Below are 18,484 nucleotides of genomic sequence, written 5' to 3'. Positions count from 1 at the left end.
TGTCTCAGTCTGACTCCTGTCCACCCACAAAAATATCTAACTCCAGTTAATTGATGCTTTAAGCTTGGGCTAGCTGGCCTGCCGGAGGGAGGCATGTTGTGAAGCACAAGTGCTGCTGATGCTTGAGCTAGTACTGCTGTGAGAATGCAGCAGCTCAAGTTACAACAGCTCATCAACTCCTAATTCACTCATTGTATTGCTAATCATATCGCTTTGTGTTGCGCACACACATCGTTTGGCAGTGTGGTCCCTCTCACTGGAGTGAGGCTGGCTGAAGTGGACTAACTTAAGCTAATGGTTGCAGTTAAGACAAGCCCCACAGTTTCTGTATGTCCTTGCACCAATGTCAGAATCAAATTATTTGTAATTGATGCTTTCTCATGTGTGCTTAACCCACATACTGCAGTGCATTCCATTACTGTGTAATTACGGTGACTGTTGTCTATATTCTGTAGACATCTTTTATCACAATAGTGTATAAATATTTCATCTTGGCGTATACTCTCCCAGTTGGGTAGAAAAGGTTCATCCGTTAGTGAATCTCAAGAATATAGAGAGAATCTTGTCTTGGTTTTTGCCTGCTATTTGGTGTCAGGCTCCCTCCTCCTCCCTCTTTCTTGAAAGGCTAAACATCTGCACATAATATCTTAATATGGAAAGGTGAGAATGCAGACAAAACTAAGGGAAAGAGACCAGAAACATGCCTCTAATTAACAGTAAGCAATTCTTCCTTATACTGCACTATTTAGTTTTCCTTTGGGCAGGCCCGTTTCCTCTATAATGGCAGGGAGGTCACAATCTCTCAGAATTTTCTTCATGAGACCAAACAAGCATGAGCTATTGCGTCATAATGTTTAGGGGCCCCTAAAGTTCACATGGGAAGTCTGTGGCAAGGGCAGGAATACAAACTAGAACTGACTCCCTATCCTTTTCTTTGGAAATAAGATCATCCTTTCCCCTTACTCCAGAACTATACTCCTCTTCTAGGATCCTTCACCATAGATGATGCAAGATGTTTTCCAGTGATTTCTCAGACAGTCTCACAATAATTTGAAATATCCATAAATATTATCTGCTATCTATTTTTTGTGTCGCATCAACTATGCAAGATATTAATATGTGACAGGGAATACTGGCTTGCTTGCATTCACTGAAGCATTTGGTAATTTTAAGCTTTTCCATAGTCTACTGTTAAGTGTCAAGTCAGAAACATATTCTAAATATGAGGCATTCCCAGCTCTTCATGAAGTTCCCTGGCTGAATCACATGTGTTTGCCAGTATATTACATCATTCATCATCCGGTAATTTAATTCCTTAGTTCATGCTTCTTTAGCTGGAGACAGTGGGTATGTGGGGAGGCTCCAAGATACATTCTGCAAATCTGTGCTGCTTTTCTTTTAGGATCACCTTGTTTTATTCCCCCCCCAATCCCAGCCCACCCCCAAATGTGTCTGGGTCTGTTGCTGGAGGTTTAAATGATGAACCTACAAGGCTATTTACGTGAACTGAAGAAATTGTATGCTAAATATAGACTGCTGTCAGTTGTGTGAATGTCAAAAACATGTCCTTTCCTGCATTTTGTCAGCTAAATCTGCTATTAATTGAATTCGTGTCTCATTCCAGTCCTTCAATCAATTGGGTCAACATTCTAGCATTCTCAGTCTGTGAGTTATACGATATAGGATATTTAAAAGAATTTTTAAATGGTCCTATGATAGGAAGAAGAGGCCCTATCTGAGCATTAGCAGATAGGCAGTTAAGTTGCTTCTTAGCTGTCCTGATAGAAAGGAGTGAGCTAATGGGTCAGAACTATAGCCTAGTGGTCCAGTCAAGACCTTAGTGTTAAATTAGGGAGCTCTATAAAAAGTTCTCTCTGATAGTCAAAAGGAAGAGCAAGTAAGTGAGCTTCTGAGCAGACAGAGTGCTACTCTTGTAATAAAGGTGTGAGACACAGGAGTACTGGTAAGAGACTGAATTTTATTTCCTGGCCTCTGTCATCTGAATGGGTCTGGGTTATTAAAACTTCACAGGCTCAGTACCCACTGACACATTCCTATTATTACACTCAACAGCTGAAGATCTGGGTTGTTTTACTGTATCAGTTGCATCTGTTTTCTCTTGATGTAAATTATCTTGTTGTTTCTTTCCGATACAACCTGGGAACGCAAAATCTGAGGAAAAATGACAGGAGAAATCCTCTTTTGGTGGAAGACAGTTTGTAGCCAGTGGACATAATTGGCATAATTCTTGTTGTGAAGCATGGATTAGATGATGGGATATTCTTTAAGATGCGTAAACGATTCCTCTCTCTCTCTCTCTCTCTCTCTCTCTCTCTCTCTCTCTCTCTCTCTCTCTGGCATATGGCATCTACAGAGCAACATTCTGTAGATGCAGTTGTAGGTTGATAAGCCATTTCAATGCTTGCTTTGTGATATGGATATCATCCAATTCACATTTGAATCCATATTGGGGGCATTGCATTATGATGTATCCAATGGTTTGGATGTTCTCATCACAGTCACACAAAGGGGAGTCTTTTATTTTCCACTTGTCCATCAAGTAGCTGCATCTTCCATGGTTTGTTCGAATTCAGTTCAGTGTGGTCCAATGTCTGCATGGCAGGTCAAAACTGGGATGGTGACTTGTTGGGTCAGTAACAAAGTGCTTATTTGGAACGGTAGATTAGATCCTGACACTTTGCCATTCACTGGCTGGATCCAGAGACATGGGGGTGGTCACGTGTGGTCCATAGTGGTTTTTTGTGATTTCAGGTGTGTTAGGGTATGTTATCCATAACCTGTCAGATGGGAAGTTCTGAGTAGTCTTCAGCACATTTAAGTTCTTGTGCTGTGACCTTAGCTCGATGGCTAGTGGGAGGTTCGATGTTTACTAATATACAAAGCCATGGTAGAGGTGTTGATTTTAAAGTTCCCATGATGATTTGCATGATCTGATTCAGCTGCCTCTCCACAAGTTGGGTTTGGCAGCTTCTTGTCCACACCGGTGCACAGTACCTTGCAACTGAGTACACCAGGGACAAGGCTGATGTTCATAGTGCCAGGGCAGTTGATCCCCAGTTTGTTCCTGCTAACTTTTGAATAATGTTGATGAGAGTCTTCAGTTTAGAGGCTTCTTTCTTGAAAAGGTCATGAAAGTTCAGTGAGCGGTCAAGAATGACCGTGAGATGTGTTGGCTTTGGGTCATCATGCACAGTTTCACCACAAAACTCGACAGTTAGTGTTATGAGCGATTATATTGTCAAGTGGCAAATAGAGACAACAGATTTGCTCGGATTTGGTCTCAGGCACCACTTTTGGAAGTACTCTTCCATGATCTTAAGGTCAGATGTAAATGACACTTCAAGTCCTTTAAAGCTACAGACTTGAGTTGTGAGTGCCAAATCATCGCCTACACAAACTTCTGCGCTATTGTTTCAGGCATATCACTCATGTATACACTGAAGAGTATTGGGGCAAGTACAGAGCCTTGTGGTAGCCCATTATTCAAAGTACATGGCTTTCTGGTTTGATCTCCAAAGTATATGCGCAACCTTCAGCCGCTAAGTGTGATACTGAGCAGCCTGAGAATCTGCTCGCAGGGGATCACTTTGGCGAGGTTCAGTAGCAGATCATCCTTCCAGACTGTCTCACGCTGCTGACAGATCGATGAAAGCAGTAGAGTTTTCATTGATACTTGTAGTGAGGGCCAGGACCTGGTTGCCACAAGTTCTGTGTAGGCTGGTGTCCACAATGGGCCCAGTTTGGTTCAGACTCATACGCTCCATCACCTTGTAGGTGGTGCACAAAACGGAGATTGGCCTATAACTAGAAGGGTAATCTGCCGGTTTCCCTGGCTTTAGGAGTACGGGGACCTTGGCTTCTGTCCGTGTGCAGGGGATTTCACCAGTCTCCAGGATGTTGGTGAAAAGCTATATCATCCATTTGTGTGCCAGTGGGCCCCCACGTAATATAGGAACTCAGTATAGATAGCATCTTTTCTTGCTGCTTTTCCCAGTTGCCTGGCTGCAAGGGCTGCATTAATTTATTTACTTGTGAACGGTCCACATTGTTGGGATGATGGATTGCATGAGGACATCACTTGCTAAAGTTGATGCTGGACTTGCCTGTGATACTGTTTGTCCACTGGCTGTTTTGATGTCCACAAAAGCTTAGCAGCAGTGGCACTGGCTTTCACTTGTGGCCTAGTGGCATGTGTGGGATTTGCAGCTGGTCTCTCCTGTGCATTCAGTGCTCCCCCTGCTGGCTCTTAATGTTGTTCACAATTCTCCCCTTGGATGAGGAATCAAGAGGAGTGGGGACTGGGACGAAGAACCATGGAAGGGATGGGGGCCAGACTGGGACAGGGAAGGGAGCCACAAGAAGGTGGGGAAAGACAGATTGGAGGATCCAGCATAGGGTGGGGCAGGAGCAGAAGGATCTGTAATCACTAGGGTATACTCACCTAGAGAACCAGGAATAGAACCCAGGATTCCGGAGTTTTGAAATTTCTGTAATGTCAGCATATAGCTGTAAAACCCACTGACTTAATGTGTGTCTCATCTCCTTGTGGTTGGCCCACGGAGAGGATGACAACTTACTACTGCTATCTGTTAGTCTGTTAGCTCAAATGGCAGAGGCCTGTGCTGTGGATTTAAAGGTTCTAACCCTGCTGATGAGCCACATTGAAGTCAATATGATGCTACTTAGATTCTGAGCTCTTTGAGACAGTGACTGTCTTTTTGTTTTGTGTTCATACTGCACCTAGCACCAGGAGTCCTGGTCCATGACTGGGACTTATAGGCACTACAATGATACAAATAGTAATAACATCATGATGGAATTTGTTTTTTCAGTTTGCTTTTTTAAAACCTAGGAAATCACATGCCAAAAAAACCCTCACATTAAAAGAATGTGAAGGTTGCAAAGTCAAGTACTCAAATGTGAGGAAATGCCAGGATTAAAGTTGTCTGTTCAACTTAATTTGTTCCCTTGTGCACATGCATTATGATACAGTATATAATTCCATGAATATATGCTATTTTTTCCACAGGACCCCCATCTCATTCAGTGTACAGGATGGATGGTGCTCAATTAATAAGCATCAGTTCAGTTTTTCGTTTTATCCTCATTGTGCAATGTGTGACCCATGCCTTATTTGCGACCCTCTATTGAAACCCTAGTCTGGATTGTACAATTACTAATTTTTTATTTGAGTTTTACATGGAGCTCATCACTGTAGCATGTGAGTGCTTCACAAACATGAATTGATTTATCTTCACAACACCCCTGTAAAGTAAAGCAGTATTATGCCTATCATACAGATGTGGAATTAAGGCAGAGAGATAATATCAAAAGTTCACACTAATTTTCGTGGCCCATTGTGAGATGCCCATGGCCTAATTTTTCGGAGACCATTTTATTTATTCATATCCTAATTTCTCATTGACTTCAGTTGCAGTTGAGTGCTCAGCACTTCTGTAAATCAGTGACCCCCCGGGTTTGAAGCTGGACTTCTAGAAAATGAGGAACACACAGTTAGTGACCACCTATGAAAAAAATGGTTTAAAGGTCTTGCTCAGCATTATATAGTAAATCTATGGCAGAGGCAGGGGTAAAATCAGGTTCTCCAGGATGGCCTTCAACTGCCTTAACAACAAAATTGTCCTTTCTCTTCTTACTGTCCTCTGCCTCATTCATGACACAGCTTTCAACTTGGGAACAAATGTGGCATGGGTCCTACAGATAACATCCTCATTCACTACATAGGTCTGATTCTTTCTCTGACAACCATCCAGCCTTTGCACTGAATGAGGCAGGGGTCCTGTGGAAATAATAGTTTGTGATCATGTGAATCAAAAACTGTTTCATAATGCACATGCACAACAAAGGGGTGAATGAAGGTTGCACATGCAACCTTAATACTGATGTTTCATAACTTTTGCGTGTTTGACTTTGCAACTGTAACATTCTTTTAATATAATTTTTGTATTTAATTTGTATATATAAATGTATAGGTTCAGATCAGTGGGTGTTCAATAATAACAACACACAATTAGTAGGCCTGACTGTTGTGTGCATGCAAAAAATCTTAAATTGTATGCACAAACATGGGTTGTATCTGCAAAGCATGAGCATACAATTGAGTAATACAGGGCAAAACTTTTGTATGGAAGGTTTTTTAAAATTACAAAAACAAATATAAATAGAAATATTTTCAAGTGATTTTTCAGTGAAAACAGGATGATGGATTTTAAACATTCTCTGGCAGTGCTGGAAACCTGAACACAGTTGATTACCTATATAGGAAGTTCTTTTGAACAGAGATTGTCTTTTTCTTCTTCTTGTTATTGATATTATGATTGAGTTTATATGGTACATGAAAACTTGTTCGTGAAATAGGTTGTACACTAGTTTTACTGTCCATGCTGAATAAAATGTAAAAGTAAACAAACAGATCAGCTGAGAAGAAGATTGAAAAAAACCCCTTTCAGTTCTAATAATCTGCAGCATAGTATTATTAGTAACACAGGCTAAATGAAGATTTTTGAGAAATATGATTTTTATCCCAGCATTGGTCCTCTATGCTTGGAAGAATAATCTTAAAGCCTTTGTACTTATTTATGAAAAAATATATTGTGTAACATACCATGATTAATAAAGAAGGTCAACATTTTTATTTTATTTTAATCCTTCTAGCCTTCAGGAAAAAGAACAGTCACTCAGCGTGTCCATTAAAGAAACGACTGCCAAAGTAAGTGCACATTAACTATCATTTTTTTTCAGTACATTTAAAAAACAAAAATAATGAACTACTTTTTAATATAATATTCTGTCTTTTGAAAGGCCAAATGTATGGAATTTCTTCTGAATATGTTTCACATGTAAAATATTCTTAATATATATTTAAAAAAGAAATCTGAACCTGGTAAAAGCATTAAAAATGTTAGTGTGTCTACCAAAGGAAACAGGAGGAATGGTTCATTAAATGTAACATTTCTTGGCTCATGTTCACAAGAGAAAATAATCTGTTGGCCTCAGTTTAGAATTGTCAGCTTTATGAAATGAAAGTGAAATCTGGTCACAATTTAAAGTCTTTATTCTCAGGAAAAAAGAGCCATATTCTCATATTGGTTTCTCTGGGGTATATCCAAAGTAACTCCATTGAAGTCAGTGAGGTTACTCAGAATTTACAATGGTGCAAATGGAAATCAGAATCAGACCCAGGGTAATTATGATAAATGAATGACTTTTTTCATCCCATCTGGGTAAAGTTTAGATATACTCACAAACACTACAAAAAGTCATGAAGTGCATCATAGTTTCCTGGACACTTAATGGACTTGAGAATTGTATTTTCTCCTGAGTTGACTTTCATTTTTATATCATCTTCCAATAGGTCCTGATTTTGCAAACACTTAGCACACTTGTTTAAATTTAAGCATATGAATTGTCCCACTGATTAATGTCACTTTCTCATATGAGTAAAGTTAAGCAATGCTTAGCTGTTTGCAGACTCGGGAGGTTAGTTACCATGTAGTTTATGTTTTTACATAGAAGTTAGTGGCACGCATGCTTGTCAAGTGCATTGAGTGAGATTTTCAAAAGCACCTGTGGAAATTAGATGCCCAACTCCCAGTGAATTTCCAGTAGCGAAGCAACACCATGTGTACTATTAGATTTGGGGTTTCATTTTCAAACAGCGGTGCTTTAAATGGCATGCACAAAATACTAATTTGTGGCTACAAACTGTGTGCAGGAAGTATGCAATTGCTCATACACACACTCACTTACACATATATTTGCTTGAGCAGGCAGAATATGCAGACACACAACAGTCTTTGTGCTCACTGGCACTTACTTTGTATATGAAATATTTGCATAATATCTGTTTTTGCATTTGTGGTCTATAATATCTAACAAATGTAGATACTTATACTGTTAACTTTTTTTTGGTGCAAGTTTTTGGTACTTGATACACTTGAGTTGAGTTTCACTTTCCTCTCACCAAAGGCATAATTATTTTGGTAGTTCCTCCAAACCCTGTAAATGTAATTGGGTTACCACTATTGCTTTCATCACATATTCTGCTGCTACTCTCTCTTTCTCCAATCAAATTTTCAGTTTCTTGTTTTTCATATTGTCCGGCCACTAGAAAGAATATACGATTCCTTATGCCATAATGGATCAATGATCCACTAGTCTAGTACCTTTTTCTCTGACAGTGAGCAATTGTGGGATACTTTGGGGGGAAGAGTTAAAATAGCATTAAAATGCTTAATTCTATGATGCTTTATAATGGGAAAGGAAATTTCTACCCGATTTTGGCCAGTATTCAGTTTATATCCTGAAACACAAAGATTGCTAGTCCATATCGCTGTCTATCTTATCCCTGCCCAACAGCTCTGTGTTCTTAAATGACAACCTTTCTTAATTTATATATCACTGCATTTCTTCCCCACCCACACTTTGGGAAATGCTGGTGTAGCTCTTCATAACGTGATGATACACTTCCTTTCCTTTCTTACATGCTTTAATGAGCAGTGATGTAGTTAACAGTGGTGACATTTAAGGTGTTGTCATTGGCATCTGAGCGACATTTCACACCTCAGAACTATTGTTTCAGGGTCTCTCCAATCTCAGGCAGAAATCACATTTTGAATGTTTATTTTACAGCCATAACATCTGGAGATTTTTTTAAATGAAAGCTGAATCCCTCACTGACAATTATTTTTAGGGAGCGGCTTGACAAATCCCTGGCTGGGATGATTTAGTTGGGGTTGGTCCTGCACTGAGCAGGGGGTTGGACTAGATTACCTCCTGAAATCCCTTCCAACCCTAATCTTCCATGATTCTATGAATTGAGAGCTCTGTCTGCTCTCCACCTTATCTAGCTGGTTTGTCACAATTCTACAGGAGGTGTACGTCACACTTTGGGGAACATTGCTGTTACTTCGGCTGTTCTTCTTACTCATATTTAAATGTCTAATCCTTGTTTGACTATGAAAATGGTTTGCAGTGTTGCTGTAGCTGTGTTAGTCCCAAACTGTGAGAGGGACCAGATGGGTGAGGTAATATCTTTTATTGGACCAACTTCTATTGGTGAAAGAGAGAAGCTTTCAGTCTCCACAGAGCTGAAGAAGATCTCTGTGGAGCTTGAAAGCTTGTCTCTTTCACCAACAGAAGTTGGTCCAATAAAAGCTATTACCTCACCCACCTTGTCTCTCTATTAAAATTGTCACAATTCTGGGATTAACTGCATTTCTGCTCTCTCCATGGTCTGCTAACAGCTACCCCTTTAGGTCTCAAGCCTTCAGTCGTCACCTCTCTGTGGGTGGGGGCATGCATCCCTCTCCCTCCAGATCAGGAGTTTAGGTTTGCGGTCCCCTGGAAATTCATCAGGGACCAGCACCTGTCGTTTGCTGTCTCAGGGACAGTGTCAAGATTGCCAGTGACCAGCCAGCCTTTGCAGAGCACAATACATTTTAGGACAGTAGCATTTAACATAAAACATATAATAAAACAACAAACCATATACATGCATGCTAACCTTACCATCTTCCACATGGGAGACCCTGGCAAGTTCCAGTCCTTCAAACCCTTCGAGCAGGGTTTTGCCCTTTTGGTTACAAACTCATGGCAGTTTTTAAATCAAAATGAGCTCCAACTGACCCTTTATACCACAAGTTCTTTCTTTGTCTCCTGGGCATCTTGAACCCAGTCTGAAGAAGTAGTATATGCAATTAACTGCAGAGGGTGGTATTTCTCTGAAGCTGTTTACCTGTCCCAGGATCTGCAGTAATTACTGCCCATTAATTTTAGTTCCTAGGGGAAGCTCAGTAACCCTCCCCCATGGAGCTAGAATACTGTCCCTAGTTCACAAAGATACCTATAACATTTACAGATACAAAAGTACATTATTAATCCCAGTAGCTATAGCATCTGGCACATCTCAGTCTAATAGCTTTTTGAAGTTTCCATGCTTCCTAGGTCACTCATTTGTCACAAAAATTACTTAGCTTCACACATGGTAGTGAATTCCACAGATTTCATCTGTTTCTTAAAATACCTCATTTTAAAGAGAGAAAAATATTTTAAAAATTTCACTGCATTTCCTTGTTGTTCGTTTATTACAGAGGATAAATAGGAAGCACAATATTACCCTTCTCCAACTCATTTATTTTTATATACCTTTATCATATCTCTTCCTATTCTTCTCTCAGAGTAAATTGTGCTGTTCTTTTTAATCTCTTCTGTTTAAGGAAAAATCTCTCGTTGATGATAGTTGTCTTTTAGCCTCCTATGCTGCTAATATTTACACTGGCTTTTTCTATCTTTTCTGTTTCTGCTACATCATTTTTTAGTTGGGGTGACAAAAGCCACACACTGCATTTTAATAAAGTGAACAGGCTCCTCCACCTATTCTCTTCCTTCAAGAAGTAATGCAGGATTTGAGCTAATAACAAGCAGTGATGCTGAAGTACATACATCACGTAGACGTGTGGTGTTGACAGAGATGCTGCCCTTTGCTTTAGACATTGAACAGAGCTTCCATCTCCCTGTTTTTCTAAGCAATTGTTTTACGGTGAATGCTGAAGACCCCATTCCACTTTTGAAAAAAATATGTTAATTTAATGTGTTAGCCCACACTGCTCCCCTGATTCCTGCCTCTCTAGTTCGCACGTCACACATGGAAAAGAATGTTGTTATGCAAATATTGTGTCAGTATTTGTTTTCTTAGGGCTTGATCCTAAGACTCCTTTCTTGCCTAAATCCCAGTTGTTGCAATGGGATTGCTTGCGTGAGTAAAGATTACTGAATAAAGATTTACAGGATTAGGCCCTACATTTAAGTGGTTTCTACTTGCCCTAAAGCTCTTTGGAATACTATATATGAAAAACACAGAATATTTTTTTAAAAGCCCCATGAAAGTTGTGTTGTAATATAAAACCAAAAGCTACATTAAATATGAATTCAGACATGGCCTGGTTCCATAACTCTTACGCAGTCCAAACTCCCATTGACTTCAAACTGAGACTTGTCTGTGTGAGGAATATCAGATTAGACCCCTAATGTCCAGTGGTATAAGGACAGTACTATTTGGCTGTTTTTCATCTTCAGATTACTTTACAAACATGAACCACTGTAGGTAAACTTCTTAACAACCTATGAGGTAGGTAAATAGGTATTTTGTTCCCATTATACGTATGTGGAAATTGGCAGAAGGGGTAAGAGCCAAATTCTAAATCCTTAACTTCCATTGACTTAAGTGGAAGTTCTTCCTGAGTAAAGCCTGCAGGATTTGGCTGTAAGTAACTGCCCTAAGCTCATTATTAAAGTTAGGAATAGAATTCAGTAGTTCCTAGCTCTCAGTCCTTGGCTTTCATCATAGATATGATTGATGTATATTGTGTTGGTCACTGAGAACGATGGGGAAGTAGAGTTGGGATCACAAAGATATGAGCTGTTTGAACCAGGCAGATACGATTAAATGATATATTTTATCTTAGACAGAGAAAGAGGAGGGAGGTTGCTGGGTTTTTGAATCTTCAGCATTTTCATTAGCTATGGAAAACTTCCTTTTGTAATTGGATAAGTTATTGTAATGAAGCCACTATGGAGATAGTGAAAGGAATGCTTGTTTATTTTTTTAAAGAAATGGGGATCTAAAGAATGTAATCAATGTAAAATAGCAGTGATATGAGTAGCTTAAAGAAAGTTAAGTTAGTATTTTGTTCCCCTAACTCTTTCATTTAGTTTTATTGAAAGGTACCATTTGACATCCCTGAAGATTAAAGTCCAGAATTTATCCACAGAACAGTTAAGGCACAGATATTTGCAGAGCCTAACCCATGAGCTAGCTGTTCTAGAGGAACCATCTCTAGATGTTGATTGAGCCCCCATTCAGCCTATGGCTTCTCTATTTAAGCTGTTAATAAGACTGCCAATAAGCACCAATTCTGGTGGTGGAGCTTGTGATGTGGACACACTGTTCATTGAGACCTAGATAAAATCTACCAACTCATTTCACATAATTACCAAACAGCTGACTGATGGTAATGACTTTAAGGTCATACTAGCATTGGACATATTCACACTGATTTCCTAGAGAGGAAAGATTCCTTATGTAATTACCAATCCCCTGAGCCACCCACCCAGTACCCATAGAGAGAGAGTACCACTGTGACAGAAATCACTTAATTTTTTTTTTTTTTTTAAGATTAATTTGGAGAGTTGAGAGAGAAGAAACTGAGGGCTATTTTCTGGCACATTTGTAGTTACCCACCCTAGCACTAGCACTTGCTGAAGCTGTGGTGCAGCAGCACAGAGTGCTGTCCTCGGGGAAGAGAGAGCCAGTGAAAGGGCGGCTCAAGCTGGAGGAGGGCAGCTTGAAGGTGGTTAGAAAAAAAGGAGATGCAAAGAGGCAGTGTTGGGTGAAAAGGGGATTTTGCTGAGGAAGCTGGACTGTGAATGGCCGTGTGCAAGGAGCCCAGCCATGAGGAGCACAGAGCATATGACTGGTGAGGTGGACCACTGGGACACTGACAGAATACAGTTTGGGTGCCTGGGGAATGGGTGTGGCCCTCTGGGCGAGGAGCTTTCGTGCATGGTGAACCTGCTGGAAAGAGGTGTGGTCATCAGAGTCGAAGCAAAGGAGCATCGGAGAGAGGTGAAGGTGGGACTGCTGGGGTGAAGTAAGAGAGGAGGAGCTGATTACCTCTTGAGGTGACACAGCATGTTGCTTGAAAAACATCTTTTATTGGGATGGTAACTTACAGTTTATTATTTTCCTACGCAAGTATTGGATGTTAATATAATATAAATAATAGAATAATAATATAATTTGAAGTATTGTTCTTGACAAATTTCTGGATTTTTCCTTAATAAAGTTTAAAATTTAAGGTTATCTCCATTGTGTTGGCTTGCCTCTGCCTCTCTCCTCACAGTAGGCAAAGCCTAGATGAGGCCTGGGTCTCTGCACATGTTCCCACCTCTTCTCGTTCTTCACCATCACAAGAAAATTATTGGATAAATTAGGTGGAATACAGAGCAGAAAATCAAGTGGAATATCTGGAGACTGGGAGAAATTAAATTATATACAGCAGTGACTGTGTATTACTGTGTGAAGTATGTGTATTACAATTTAATAGGAAGATTTAGAAAGGGGTTCTATATTAATAGTGACAGCTTGAAGGATAGTTTTATTGGCTAAAAGAATAGCTGACCCAATTATGATTAACAGATGTTCTTATCTGAAATCATAAAATCATAGAAGATTAGGGTTCAAAGAGACCTAGGAGGTCATCTAGTCCAACCCCCATAAAGGGATATATGTAATAAATAAATGTAATGAGCTCTAAGTATTGTAGTTAATTTTATATAGTTAATATAAGCCTCCTGAATGCATCTGCTGATATTCTTACAATAGTTGGGTGTAAAGTATAATTCATTTACCAACAGATATTCTATGTATGTAACACACAACAGTGGTATTTTTCTCCGTTTATATGTACATTGCATTGCATCACTGAGGAAGGCAGAGCATCAAGGAGAGTGGGAAAGGCAAGCAAGCCTTCCCCTGAAATTTCAGTTCAAATCCAGTTTCCTCAAAGATGGCCAGTGCCTTTTTTGACTGTTGTTCTACATTAGGTTCCATCCACTGCTGTGATTTCCCAAGTGACAGTAGGAGAGGGGGGGGGGGGGGGGGGCGGGCAGGGCAGGGGCAAGCCCCTCCTAATGGTTAAAGTCTGTAGTGTTGGCCCCACATAGCGGTAAGAGTCTGTAGTGGTGGCCTTGCCTACCAGTGCGGGCTAGGGGAACCGGGCCTTCCCATTCCTTCTATGTATGGCTAATGTAAATGTAAAGCAATAACTATAATAATGATTTCCCAGTCTTCAGCACAACAATTCAAGCCTCCCACGCCACCAGGGTCTGATCCAGGAGCTGTCTTGGGTGCTGTGGTCCAACAAACACCTTTCTCTTGTTCCCTTCCTGTCCCTCTGTTCCTCCTTGGGGCACATTGTGGCTTGTGGTTGTCCTTTGCAATGCAGCCCAAGGGCCTCTGCAGGCTGGAGAGTCCTTGCTTCATGCAACACTCCTTCTCTTAGAGATACTCTCCTTGTATAACCCCTCCATAGCAGTGAGTGCAGATCTGCCTCTCTCCACCTGCCACCTTGCTGTGATGAGACTCCCTGGAGCATGCCTCATAATTCTGCACCCCTCTCTCTACAGCGTGGGATTTATCTACCCCATCACAGTCACATTAGGCAACTGTTTGATGATTGTTTTTAAAACCAAGGGTGTTGACTGCCACACTGATATGAACCTTTACAAAAAGAAATTTTTTTGTTTTGTTGTTTTTTCCATTGGGAGCTCTAAAATCTGATAAATAAAGAGCCTGGGAAAATGTAAGAGCTGTAAATTACATATGGTATGCAAAATTTTTCAGAAGTGTTGTTTGTTTTCATATCCGTTTTCTCTTCTTTCCATCCCCCATACTAGCTATTGTCCTGTGCTTTGGCTTTTCACAGTCTCTCTGGCAAATCCAGTGATATTTTTGAACCTGGAAATTGTGACTTGGTGCCAAATGACAAAAGGCACAGGAGATGCATATGATTTTATGTGGATCCTCTGAGTTGGAGATATGCATAATAGTTCACTGAAGGGTAGCATGTGACGTCTCTGCTGAGAGCCAGTGGCTCCCTGGTCATCCTAATCCTTGCAAAATGTGTGTGTGTACATATGTATATATGTAAGGAATTATGTAACTATACTAAAAATTACATTCTTAAAGTCTTGGCATTTAGGCAGGTCACCAAGAAGTGACATATCTCTGATATGTTCCTTTCAGGCTGGAGGTAACAGATACTATCTTTCTGTCTGGTCATTTGGGTATTCTGTATTTTATGACTATATGAATACTGAACCCCCCTACCTCCCAGCTAAATAAGAAATTGCAAAATCTACAAGAAAGGAAATCTACAAGATGAAACGAACAGCAGGAGGTGTCTTGTTTATGAATAAGGAGTGTTCTGGTGTATCTAGTGGGGACAAAGAAACACACTGAATCCTTCATGTAGGAGGCAAGCTGACAGCATGTCTGCCTCATGAAAGGAGGATCACAGCCAAGCCTGACTGTAAAGCACTGCAGGGTTTTAGGTGAGTCAAACTTTACAAGACATGGGAGTATCTAGTTAATTAAGTCTAGGATCTAAAATGCCTGTTATGATTTTATTTTATATGTTGCCATTTGTTTAAAATATTTCTGATTGTTATCACTTGAATCTCTGTGTTTTGTTTAATAAACTTACACTTGATTTCACTGTAAACATATTTAAGTGCTATGTGTTGAGTGGAGCAGCGATCTGAGGTGGAACTGGGAATCTGAGGGGCTACTGTTTCTTTGGAAGAAGCGAATCTGTGAATACTGTGAGTGGCCAGTGAACCAGCAGCTGGACACTCCAGGGAGACACTCAGAGGACTCGATGATGGGACCGTGCCTATCGCTAGAGAGAGACAGCGGGGCGTCTGAGGCCTAGAGGGGCTGCTTCTGTTGTCCGTGGCCAGTGGAGTTGGGGAGCTGACTCCCGGCAGGCACAGGCAAGGCTTGCTCCAGCTAAGGGAGGTGGTAGCGAGATGCCTCACAATCCTGAGTGCTCCTGGGAAGCATCACAGAAGTCTTCCAGCAGAAACCCTGCAGTACATATTGATGCAGCAGCAGCAGCTACTGCACATGAAACTAACTACAGTGTTTTGAACTACTGTAGGCTCCCTCCACTGCCCACCCAAAGTAGCATAGCAGAATTTGATGTTTCCAGTTAAGAAGGGATACGGGAAGTTATCTTAAATAAATTACCTGTGCATTTTGTGTTACTCACTTTTAAATCCCAAGCCTCTATTTGCCTAAATTCCACTGGTTACTAGGCACCATTATTGAAAATAGGACGTTGATACGAAGTTTATGATCCTGGCCTTCCTCTTAAACTCAGTCACAGTATCTACTAGTGAAACATTCTCTGTTAGTTCTCATGTGGATAGCTAATACATTGTTTTCTAGTTTTATATTGGAATGTGTGGCAAAGCCATTGAATTCTGATACATGTCTTTATCACACATCAGTTTTTATTAAGCTTTTTACCTTATGGTAAAATATTATGTCATGTCTGAAAACCAAGAACATTTGAAGCCCTATTTAAATTGTCTTTATATTTTTCCATGAATGAATTGTATATCATGGCTGTCTGCCTCAATCTAGGTTTGTACAAGTCACAAACTGTGCAGTACTTTGAGGAGGAAAGTGAGTGATATTGAGACCCAACTACCAGCTCTACTTGAAGCCAAAATGCTTGCTGTATCAGGTAAGGTTTATGTGATAAGAGAGATGGACATTTTCACAACAATGTCTTAGAAAATGTTTAGTGATGGGGATATGTAATAGTCATACTGAGAACGTGCTATCTTCACTATAGTCCAAATATATAAATATGCAATCGGTAGATTTCCCGACTTTTAGATGTTAAAAGTACCTACTATTCTTCAGTATCAGAAGAGCCACAAAAAAGTACAATAATTATATGGATGGGTTTTAAATGACACTTTAAAATGGAATACATGGTAGCTTCTGCTATTCAGATCGTTAAACAACTAATGTTGGCAGGAAAAGAGCGGTTTGGTCTTGGGAACACTCCTGTGTATTATTTACAACCAGCAATCACTGAAATGTGAATACAGAACCCGGTTCATAACAGCGTTACCTGCCACTTATTTGGGATTATTGCACCATTTACTAAGGAAAAAAGACTAAACATAGTTTTGTTTCTAAATTAAAGAGCTGGCTTTAGTAATTCAGTAAGTCTTTCCCACACGTGTAACTAGATACCTCTCCATTAGGCACCTGCTGCAGAAGGCAAGCCAAACTAAAGGAGATACGGATTCAGGCACAAAAAGTTATTTCAGTCTTGCATCAAATTAAAGAAAAAGGCCAGTGTGTATTTTATATGTGCCAAAAGGACACATGACATGTGCTGCGGCTATTTACTCTCTTAATTAGAAGCTATAATACTATTTATAAAAGCATAAATAATTTTAAAATAAAGCATGGTGGCATCACATGTACTGTACTGTTTTCTACAGCCGAAAAATGTAAAAATTGAATACAGACTTCAGGATCAAATAAAATCCAAATGGAAATAATTAGGGCTCTGATCCTGCAAGATGCCACGCATCCTCAATTTCCATTGTCTTTCATGAGTCTCTTACACTACAGAATAGAGCCCATTGTGTTTTGCTTGGGTAAGGATTGCAAGGTCAGAGCTGTAATGGATTTTCTTGTGCATATGTTAAAAAAATACGCATTTGTGTGTTTTTAGGAACCATAGGCCGGATTCACCAGTATTCTCCAGCTGCTTCACATTTCTGTCATGATGCAAAGTAACCAGAAACCAAATTTACAGTTGCTTTGTGTTGCGAGAGTGAAGAAGCTTGAAAGAACTGGTGCATCAGATTCTGACACTTTCAGAAAACAGAACATGTTCACCATTTGAAATCTTCCATAGCAAAATATTTTGTACAGTTTTTAGAAGAGGTCGCTTAGGGTTCAGCAATGGATGCCGGAGATAATTTAATGCCCATGTAAACTATCTTTTTAGTGCTATGAATATGTTGCTGTTGCATGCCTTTTTAGAAGTGACAGCACTGTTTCTCAGCAAATTACTATTTTTTCACTCTGGCCCTCTGAAAAGCTCTTCTATTCCAGAGTATTTCAAGGATGTTATGGGTGTTATAAAGTGTTCCTTCATTTTCCCCTTCCCAGATGTGTTTATATTTTACTTTCATATGCTAGCAGGCACGATAACTGTTAACCTCTGACAAAACAGAAGCAAATTATTCTGGAGTTTGTTCTTCGACTGAATAATCTGTTTGGGTGCAATCTTGCAATCCTAACTAAGAAAAACTCCCATTTACTTCAGTGGAAGTTTTCCATGAGTAAGGATTATGGACTTCAGTTCTGTAAATTCATACTGATTGCTTCCATTGGCTCTTTTTGTTTTTCTGCACGGACAGTGTTTGTTTGATATGAGTGATTCAGGTAACTTGTTTGCATTTCTTCATTACTAATGGGGTTTTGAAGATTAAATAATATTTTTCAAAGATGTAATAAAACTTGGTAAAAGGACAGAAACCTGACTTTTACTGCCGTTGCAAATGTCCACAGGCCTCTGGCTAGGGAGGAGTGCAAGGCTCCTGAGATTTTTCTTTAAGCAGTTGTGCTCTAGGGAAAAGAAAGAAGAGTACAGGTAGAAAGTGAAAAGCCTTTGACACTGTCAGTCTGATGTATACCTTTGTATTGCAGTTTAGGAGGCGTTTTATTTTCTGAATATGAGCCAGCACTTGCAAAGTGCTGAGCCTAATGTAAATCACAAATCCCACTGAATTTAGTGGGAGCTGGGTGGTGCTGTGTAGCCTCAACCCCCACTGAAGTCAGTGG

The 18,484-nt window shown here is 40.0% G+C and overlaps 1 protein-coding gene across 1 annotated transcript in view; it reads left to right on the top strand.

Moving 5' to 3' along the window:
- Window positions 1-18,484, top strand: part of DISC1 (DISC1 scaffold protein) — a 311,403-nt gene that overhangs the window by 114,259 nt on the left and 178,660 nt on the right. The window contains 2 exon segments of the mRNA XM_067535895.1: window positions 6,697-6,751; window positions 16,253-16,355. Of these exon segments, the coding sequence (XP_067391996.1) occupies window positions 6,697-6,751; window positions 16,253-16,355 (158 nt within the window).

This window comes from Emydura macquarii, unplaced genomic scaffold, assembly GCF_026122565.2.
Source record: "Emydura macquarii macquarii isolate MOO-44397 ecotype Brisbane River unplaced genomic scaffold, CSIRO-AGI_Emac_v2 contig_3517, whole genome shotgun sequence".
Lineage (NCBI taxonomy): Eukaryota > Metazoa > Chordata > Testudines > Chelidae > Emydura > Emydura macquarii.
This window is presented reverse-complemented; position numbering and strand designations above follow the sequence as displayed.